This window comes from Humulus lupulus, chromosome 9 (assembly GCF_963169125.1).
Source record: "Humulus lupulus chromosome 9, drHumLupu1.1, whole genome shotgun sequence".
NCBI classification, from domain to species: domain Eukaryota; kingdom Viridiplantae; phylum Streptophyta; class Magnoliopsida; order Rosales; family Cannabaceae; genus Humulus; species Humulus lupulus.
Window position 1 is genome coordinate 22,550,150 of NC_084801.1, and position 10,253 is coordinate 22,560,402.

A 10,253-nucleotide genomic window follows, 5' to 3' on the forward strand; every position below is an offset into this window, starting at 1 on the left:
TGAAACGGAGAGAGAAAATAAAATAAAGAGAACACAGATTTTTCAGTTTGGTTCAACTTCTAATAGAAGCTCCTTCACTATTACGAGTCCTTAATGTCAACATATGTACACAGAAAAATGTTTATATGTTAGAGCAACTCCATTGGGAGCAACTCGAATAGAACTAACCCCAAGCCCACCTTAGATTTTTTAAATAAATCTAGCCAATCAAAAAAAAAAATTAGAAAAAAAATAGCATGGCAACATTGCTGACGTTGCTCATTTTCTTCTAATAAAAAGCCCCTCCTAACCAGTCTTGTTGGAGTTGCTCTTATAAGGATAATCAAAGCACTGTCTATTATTTTTAGACATATTGACATATATTTTGCTGAAATTGTTTTAAAATATAATATTATTTTAATTTTACAATAATGAAGTATTTTTTTTATCAAGAAAAGGATAGTATATTGATCAACCAAACAAATACATACAAAGGCCGGAGCAAAAACCCCCCCTCAATTACATTTTAGAGAAAAAATTTATCATTAATTTCTCCCTCAAAGTCAGTTTTTTACTCCTACTACAAAGATTGATTACTCTAGTCTGTACTGAATTTCTAATAAGATCATCAACATGAACAACTGAAAAACAGCAGCTTTCCACCCAGCATTTGTTCCTATTTTGCCATATATAGTAGACTGAAGCAGCCAAAAAAGCTGCCACAACCCGAGCCAGATCATCTTTACTTGGCTCTTCCAGCCAGCACCGCCATTCCTGGAACTGCCAAGGCCAAATGAGATTACCCAGCCACTTCTCAACTGCCTGAAGCACTTTCCTTGAAAAAAGACAGTCAAAAAATAGATGAGCATGGCTCTCCATTTCAGTTTCACAGATCGGGCAGCTTTGAGATGAAATTGGTATATTGCAGTGATGAAGGAGATCTCTGGTAAGAAGCTTCTGGTGATAAGCTTGCCAAAGTATAAACCTGTGTTTAGGCACTGAAAGCTTACACCAAATATTCTTCAGACCTTTGCTAGGGGAACCAGAAATGAAATTCAGATATAGTGTATTCAGCCTTAATTTCCCCTTGCAAACAGCTGTAATTAGCTCAGCTTCAGACAGTAACTTGCTTACCTTTACTAGCTTTTTCCAATACCAGCTTGTGTCTTGATGAATAGCATAATCCCAGATTCGGACCCCTTTTAAATAAATGCAATTAACCCATTTGACCCACAAACTATCTTGTTTTGAAGAGATCGCCCAAAGATATCTCGCAAGATTAATCTTATTCCAAAGAACACTCTCTTTAAATCCTAATCCTCCATAAGATTTTGGCCTGCAAACATGATCCCAAGATGCTAAATGAAATTTGCTTCGAACTCCATTGCCACCCCATAAGAAAACTCTGCATAAACAGTCTATTTCTTTGATAACTTTCTGAGGAAGGTGAAATATGCTCATCCAAAAGTCCTAATCCCCAAGAGAACCGACTGAATTAACTGCACACGCCCCGCATAAGACAGGTTACGACTAGCCCAACCATGAAGCCTTTGACGAATTTTCGAAATTATTATATCGCAATCCATAGCTTTCCACTTAGTAGGCCTCAAAGGAACTCCTAAATACTTAAGAGGAAAATGTCCTTCTCTCAAATTAGATATACACAACAACTTCTCCTTCTCAGCTGAAGTAATTCCTCCAAAATAAATGCTAGATTTAGCATGATTAATGCTCAGAACTGAAGCTGATGAAAACGCCTTGAACGCCTGCTGCATAATCTGAATTGAGCTGAGATGAGCTTTGCACATTAGCAACAAATCATCCGCAAAACAAAGATTAGTAATATTTAAAGTTTTACAGAGCGGATGAAATCTGAAATGCTTATCTTTAGCAGCCCCATGAAGAGCTCGGGTGAGATAACCCATAACTAGGACAAATAGAAGGGGGGAAATAGGGTCACCTTGTCGCAGCCCCTTACCTCCCTTAAAATCACCATAAAGCTGATCATTCATTAGAATACTATATGAAGAACCTCTCAAGCAGACCATAACCCATTTGATAAACCTGCCAGGGAACTTATAAGCATTTAACAGACTTTCAAGGAAATTCCAATCAATAGAGTCGTAGGCTTTGCTCAGATCGATTTTCATTAAGCACCTAGGAGACACTCTCTTCCTGTTATAACCTTTGAGGAGGTCTTGGAGAATTAGAATATTATGAGCAATACTTCTATTCTTAACAAAAGCACCTTGGTTCTGATTTACCACCTTAGGTAGGATAGGAATTAACCTGTTACAAAGCATTTTAGATATGCATTTGTATAGTGTATTGCAGCAGGTTATTGGGCGATATTCTGAGGCATTAGAGGGTTGAGTGACTTTGGGAATAAGAGCTAAAATTGTACTGTTCAGCCTCTTCGGAATGTGGCCTAGATCAAAAAATTCAATCACTGCTGAAGCCACTTCTTTCCCTATAATAGACCATAAACTCTTATAAAAACCAGCCCCAAATCCATCCAGTCCCGGGCTCTTTATTGCCTTATACTGAACATAGCTGTTTTAACTTCCTTGAAAGTGAATGGTTTAATCAGGAAAGCTTGGTCTTCAATGCAGAGAGTGGGTCCTGAGAGTGCTACAGAGGTATCAACCAGCCCAGTTGCTGCACTAGCTTCACCTAAAAAAGATTATAAATGCTGAGTAAAGTGACTAACAACTTTCGGATAATCCACTTCAACCTTTCCATTTTCATCTACAAAAGATACAATCCTATTGAGCACCTTCCGTTTCTTCATGCTGGAATAGAACAGAGAAGAGTTCTCATCTCCAAACCTCAGCCAATCAACCTTACTCTGCTGATATAAGAAGCTAGCATAGGCAGCCTCTTTCTTTTTAAAGTCCAGGTGAGAAGCTCTCTCTATATCACTCAGAATTTGGCTTTTTGGATCAGAAAATAACTTGTTTTTAGCTTGCTGAAATAACACCTTGCTTTCCTCATACTCCTTAACTATATCACCAACAACCTTCCAATTAAATCTCTTCAAAACAAACTGAAGGCGATGTAATTTCCTCAATATCTGTTGTAGTCAATAACCCTCTGATGGTAACTCTTTATTCCAGCTATCTAAAACAGTAGGCTTGAAGAGCGGATGATTAGTCCACATGTTGAAAAATTGAAAGGGCCGTAAACCATTTTTAATAACAGAAATATGTTTCAAAATGATGGCGCAGTGATCCGAAGTTACCTCCCAACTAGCGATTGCATTGACATTTGGAAACATATCAATCCAATCCTCATTTATGAAAACTCTGTCTAACTTGGAAAAGATGCGATTATTTCCATCTTGGTTATTCGACCAAGTGTAATAAGAGCCTAGAAATTTCATTTCTTCCACAATCCCAAGATCAAGCCATTTCCTAGCATCCTCAACTTCTTTAGGTGAAATGACCTTACCCCCAATTCGCTCTTCTACTTCAAAGACAGAATTAAAGTCACCAAGAACTAACCACGGTTTGACAGGAAGAGAGATTGAGGCCAACGCAGACCATAGACTTTTCCTCAATTCTATCTGATTTAAACCATATACTACAGTGAAGCAGAAAGATTGACCTGTAGCCCATATCAGAACCTTGCAATGAATAAAATGAACATGGTCAACTAGAATATCCACTTTGACCCAGCTACCCTTCCAGATTAAAAGGATCCTACCTTCCAAAGCCTTGCTACTGTAAAACTCCAAGTTTACAAAGCTAGAGTTCATTACCTCCTCTACTCTATCACCTTTTATTTTGGTTTCCAAAAGAGCCCCAATACCAATCTTATTTATCTTGCAAATATTATCCACTGCTATTTTCTTATTCCTCTTATTCAACCCTCTAACGTTCCAGCTCATTAAGTTGAAATTGTCCATTCAAATTCAATAATGGAGAAGGATCATGAAGGAACTGTTGCTGTTCTTGAAGAACACTAAAAGCATTTTTTGTATTCTGGCCAATATCAGGGGATTTCACCTTCATGGTACCTAGTTTTTTCGGTGTAGTCCAATCTTTCTCCTTCTGAAGTTCCCCACTCTGGGAATGCGAGTCCACTACTGTTACCGCCTGACCTGAAACATTTGTCTCGTTGTTGTTCTTACTTCCTGAAGCCGCAGTCTTAGTGTTATTTTCTGCAATATCAGCTGGGACTTCTTTTTTCCTCCAAACCAAACCTTCCAATTGCTTGCAAGAAGAAGCTGTGTGTCCTAACTTTTTACAGTTAGAACATTTAGTAGGCAGCCACTCATAGTCAATCAATTGATCCATAACTTGGCCTCTCTCATTGATGTAGTTAATGAACTTTGGAAGAGTTTCTGAAATTTCCATATCAACCAGAATTCGGGCAAATTAATCATCGAACGATCCTTTGTGACTTTATCTATCATGATTGGTTTTCCAATGGTACTTACCAATGCACTTAAGCATTTGGTGCCCCAATACTGTAAACCCAGATCAGGCAAACGAATCCAAACAGGCACCGATTTGATCGATTTCAGATTTTCTATGTCAGTCGTCCAAGGTCTCAAGATTACAGGCTTCCTATCAAAGTGAATAACTCCTGATTCTAAGATCATATCACGTGTAGCTTCATCTCTGAACTTGACCATCGTAAATCCAGAGTTCATCCGTGCTACTCGTTCAATCCCAAACTTTCCCCAAATCCTGTTGATAAAACCTTCAAAAACTGATAATGGTGGATTAGCACCCATGACAACATAGATCAATGCCGAATTCCACAATGATGCTTCAACTTCTATCTCCTCAATATCCAGCTGAGCTATCTTTTGTCCATCCTTCTGAAGAGGCTCCGTAAATTCTAATTTCGAACCCCCCTGAAACGGAAGAGCTTCCTTGAAACGTGACCAGGTAGCCTTAGCCTCTTCTTGGAAATTTTATGACTCTACCTCTTCCGCCCACGAACTAGATCTATCCTTTGACAGTATCGGAGCTTTAGGAGAAACAACTTCCTTCGCCTTATCAGGAAACTCTTGGGTCACAGAGGGCACTGCCTCATCTTCTCTTTTTTCACACACAGGCTCAGTCGAAGGAGCCTCCGATTGTAACTCTATGGATGAAGGGAGCTCTTGACATGGGACAGCCTGAACTAGCTTCTGCACCACCTTTCTTCGCCGTGCCATGGCAGAGAGAGAAGGAGGAGCTCACGCTTCTAATGATATTATTCTAATATGTATAATAAAGTAATTATCATTCACAAAAAATGAATATAATGAGATCCGTTGTGGTATGTTTTTTTTAAAACATTGGTATGTCATTTTTAAAATTTTTGGTACATAAATTAATTGTAACCCAAATTCTTTTAAATGATGATTTATATTGTAGATATTTAGGACATTCTGCAAATTTTTTAAGAAATATGAATAATTTAGGATGTTAAAATTTGGATTCAAATAGATTTTTGAACACATGTCTGTTTTTTTATACGTGTTTTCACCAGAGGACATGTGGCATTCATTAGAGGAGTAATTAAGCTCCTACTGTGACCTAGCCAAACGCAAATGTCTCCAAGTGAGGCCACGCCCCGAGGTCTATCCTCAAGGCACGTATGTCTCCAGGCGAGGCCACGTCCTGTGACCTGTTTCTAAGGCGCGGATGTCTCCAAGTGAGGCCACGCTCTGAGGTCTGTCCTCAAGGCGCAAATGTCTCCAAGTGAGGCCACGTCCCATGACCCGTCTCCAAGGTGTGGATGTCTCCAAGTAAGGTCACGCCCCAAGGACCATTCAAATGGTCCTCGCTCTCTTCATTCGCCAATTACCCAGGTCTAGGATTCTTGTCCTTAGACCTTGATTAGTTGCTAGGTGTTAATCGCCGCAGGTGTGGCCCACCAGAAGATCATCTGACAACTTTTGGTGAGCCTGGAGTAGTGGTGTCGAGATCGTACACTCGACAATCTATATTTCCCACAACGTCGCCTGACATGGGTGAACGTGCACCGTATCCGGACACGGTCAGATACCTATTCCTCATAAGGTTGGTAGGTAGCTTTTTGCAAATGGGCCCCTTGCAATTTGTATGGGCCCATGGTCTTTATTAGTGCATCCCTATGTAATTAATTAGTATTTTTGTCCACAAATAATGGGGAATGTTGTATTAATTTTCCTTAAAGGACATTAATGACCCAGGAATCTATAAATAAGGCTTGGATATTTCCTTGTAAATGGTTCAAACATTTGACAAGTTAAGCATCGAAAATTCAAAGCAATATATACACAGTCTGAGACTCCATTGAAGTTTGCTAAAACAAGCTTCAAACTCAATAATACAAAGGATCATGGACTAGGGCTCTTTTATAGCCGGAACCATGTAAAACCTATGTGTTATTTTCTTCTAGTTTCGGTTAAGTTCTTAGATTAGGTTGCTAGCAAAAAAGACAGTCAACATTCTGATGCTTTCATTGAGAACCTGAAGAAAGCTTGAAGAAAACAACCATGGTGACCACTATACGGAATGCACCAAACGATGTGGCTCATCTCACTGGAGTTGAGGGAGGAGAAGTTAGCCATCCACCTCCACAAGACTTCCCGGAGATGGTCCAGGAGGATTATGACGAGAACACTAAATACGATGACATAGACGACAATGGTGATGACAGATATTATGAGAAGGACAATCCTTAGCCTATGGATGCCCACTAGAGGTGGTGGTGCTCCGCGACCATGTGGCCACCAAGTAACAAAAACTTGATGCCCAGGAGGGAAATATCGCCGCCCTGCAGTAGATTTTTAACGCCATGAGGGCACATCTGGTAGCTCAAAGGCTGCGAGTGGACCCACGTGGTGAAGTACCATCTAGGAAGCCAACTGGTGTGCCACCCATGCACCAAGCTGGAGTGCCACCTGTTAACGCAGCAAGTGTGCCTCCTGAGCACCTCACTGAAATGGCGCAAGATCCGCCAGCTGGTGTGCTGCCTATGCACCCATCTGGAGCTAGAGCCCCACCTGCGCCACAAGAGCATGGCAAGGGCAGAGTCGATGACAACCCTGCTCCGGGAAAAATAAGGTTTGTCGAGCCCCCAAACACAACAAGGCCTTGAGGCAACTGATAAGTGCATACCGTTCTTCAACATACTCTGAGGAGGTCTGTAATGACCCAACTATTTCCAAGACTTAGATCATTAAACCTACTAGAAACAACTACTACTTTGAAGAGAACATACATGAGCAAAATTCATAACTTTATTGAAAACTTTAAAATAATATTTGTAATACATAAATGAGCTCATTGTTTTAAAATAAAACATAACTTTAAATGAAATTGTTTACAAAGCTAAATGCGGAAAAATACATAAAACGTAATTTAAAGAGACTAAAGAAAATAATGTCGTCCTCGAATCGACGCGCAATCCACCGAATCCATTCTAATACACAACCCCAAGCTGCCAAGAATCCTTCCAGCGCTGTATCTAGTTTCCTGCATCACACTAAAATAAAAAGGAATGAGCCAAATGCCCAACAAGGAAAACTACTAACAACATAAAACATATTCATAAATTATTTCATAACAACATATACTATAAACATATATCATATAATACTACAATGACCATTATACTACTTGGGGCTTGTAAACTAAACAGGTCATATGCCCAATAGATTGGTGGGGCTTGCTAGCTAAGCAAGTAATATGCCAATAATTTACTGGAGCTTGTTAGCTATACAAGTCATATGCCCAAGGTCTATAAACATACTATGCATAATGTAACATAACATAACATAAAATAGCATAACATAAGACAGCATAACATATCATATAAACATATAAATTCTATCTTATTTTCCTTACCAAAACCAGGATTTTTGAGAACAAATGCGGGACTTGGAACACTCCTAAAACCAACAATAAGAATGGTGAGTATTTCTAAAGAGTAAAGAATAATTGTGGAAACTAAACCTTCAATAAGAGACTTACCAAGAAAGATCTTTTAGTTTCAAGAACCTAATCAAAACCAATATCAAAAGTTAGGATCTGAATAAAAGGAACTAAAGAAAACTAAAGAGTTTTAAAGAACTGGACTTAAAGAATAAGAGTACCTTAGTTAACCTTATGAATTGGTCTAACTCCAATACCGAAATACACTAATCCTCACTTCCCAAGTATTTTATAAAGCTTAAGAATGGCAAAGCTTTTTCCCAACCCAAGTATTTATCACTCTATGGAATCACTAGCACCTTGGAGTCTCTGATCACAGCTTGAAGAGTGAGTGGAAGGGCTAGGTACTAAGTCCTATTTATAGAGGTAAGGAGTGAAACTAACCCCATTTTGATTTTGAATAAAATAATGATTTTAAAATGAAAAAGAATTGAATTTTCGTCAATCAGAGGCTGAAGACTTGGTCAAAACGTTAAGAGGTAGGTTTAAGTAGTTAAGGCTTGATTTTAAAATTAAAAAAAATAAAAAAATAAAAAAAAACTTAGGGCGATATATCGCCCCTATGTGGCGATATATCGGCTCTACCCTAATCCCGAGCCTCCATTTGTATAATCGTGCAACGTCAACGTGTTTTCTGTATCCTTCGTCAAGCGATATATCGGCATACGTGAATATTTTAAACACGTAATTGCACTTTTTCAGCATAATTAAGGTTGGATAACTGCTTTGACTGAGTCAAAATATGACCCTAATAATTTCTGGTAGGTGCTAGAGCTGCTATTTCTTTCTTTAATCATTAAAACACTTAATTCCTTAATAATCATGAATATGACAAGTGTCATATTCTTTTTGGCTCTATCTAAACCTTAGGTTATATTAAATAATATGTCTAGGACCAGCAATATTAATCAAACCTTATGTTATAATTAATATTCTTAAACTATAGGTTAAACTTATAAAATCCATAACTATTGCTAGGAGTTTCCAACTAAGTCCCGATTTGAACCAAAATCCACAAAATCTAAAATACTACAACTACTACTAACTAGCTAACTAAGTAAACATTCTGGGACTCTACAAGGTTAAAGTTTCAAATGGATGGAGGAGTGCGAACATGCGTTCCAGCAATTAAAGGGGCACATGGCTAACCCATCATTCCTCTCAAAACCTGTAGATGGAGAGTCTTTCCTCCTCTATATGGTTGTCTCAGAGAGTGTTGTTAGTGTCGCATTGGTGCACGAGGAAGGTCGTGTCCAGCATCCCGTGTACTATACAAGTATAAGACTCATCGGGGCAGAGTCCAGATACCCGCTTATGGAGAAATTATCCTTTTGCCTAATGGTGGCTTCTCGGAAGCTAAGGCCCTATTTCCACACACATCCCATCAAGGACATCACTAACCATCCCTTGTGTTGACCGCGTTTTTGGCCAACGACGTGAGGACGTCAAAAACGATAAAAACCTTCAAGAGAAAATAAACGACACACATGATTTTTATAGTGGTTCAGCCCCAATGTGTTGGTAATAGCCTAATCCACTTAGAGTTATGATTATAGACCTACACTCAAGATCAGATGAACCCGAGTCAACTGAGTTTCTTCAGTGCAGATTACAAGAATACAAGAATTATCTCAAATACAAGTACTCTCTCTCTCTAGAAAATTCGGATTTTGATCAAAAGTCCAAAAGTCCTCTTTATGATACCATAAGCCTTGTATTTATAGGCTCAGGATCGTACAAATGATATCCCCCCATAATCGGGATATTTTGTTATTCTCAGTATATTTAATTTACAATAATATTTAAAATATAATAGTACACTATATTCGTGGGATAAATGAGAGATTCCCGCGCAAGCCAAGACCGATTCTTGTTGAAGCTGTTTCTGGGATCTCATGCGTAGCTTTGCTCTATCTAGTCGATCCATATCTCATTCAAGTTGGTTGACCACACCTTTATTGGGCAGACACGCACCTGATTGGGCAGACATGCACTTGACTGGGCAGTCATGCACTTGACTGGGCAGACATGCACTTGACTGGGTAGACATGATCATGACCGATCGGCCAAGGTCATGCCTGGTCGGCCAAGGTCATGCCTGGTCGGCCAAGGTTAGGCCTGGGCAGACAAACATGTGACTGATCAGACAAGGTCATGCATGGGCAGACAAACATGTGATTGGTCGGACAAGGTCATGCCTGGGCAGACAAACATGTGACTGGTCGGACAAGGTCATGCCTGGACGGTCATGACACTTCTCTGGCCAGTCAAAATTCTCCACTGGTCTACCAGGTCACTCCTAAGCCAGGTCACCCAACCATTCCTCGCCATTTGTCACTTCTATTGCCACGTCAT

At 39.4% G+C, this 10,253-nt stretch overlaps 1 protein-coding gene across 1 annotated transcript; it reads right to left on the reverse strand.

The window, feature by feature from the left end:
- Nucleotides 1–1,436: 1,436 nt before the first annotated feature.
- LOC133799506 (uncharacterized) lies at nucleotides 1,437–5,149 on the reverse strand. Its single transcript, XM_062237520.1, has 8 exons — nucleotides 4,916–5,149; nucleotides 4,421–4,843; nucleotides 3,857–4,310; nucleotides 3,685–3,756; nucleotides 3,221–3,585; nucleotides 2,756–3,052; nucleotides 2,627–2,652; nucleotides 1,437–2,532 (listed from the first exon to the last, which is right to left on the reverse strand). The coding sequence occupies exons 1-8, from the start codon at nucleotides 5,147–5,149 to the stop codon at nucleotides 1,437–1,439; spliced, it is 2,967 nt and encodes a 988-aa protein (XP_062093504.1).
- Nucleotides 5,150–10,253: the final 5,104 nt, after the last annotated feature.

Coding starts and splice junctions, on each gene's coding strand:
- LOC133799506 (XM_062237520.1), bottom strand. CDS start 5,149: ATGGCACGGCGAAGAAAGGTGGTGCAGAAGCTAGTTCAGGCTGTCCCA. Junction 3,757..3,856: donor TCAACTTAATGAGCTGGAAC/GTTAGAGGGTTG, acceptor CCAAAATAAAAG/GTGATAGAGTAGAGGAGGTA. Junction 3,586..3,684: donor CAGTAGCAAGGCTTTGGAAG/GTAGGATCCTTT, acceptor TATGGGCTACAG/GTCAATCTTTCTGCTTCACT.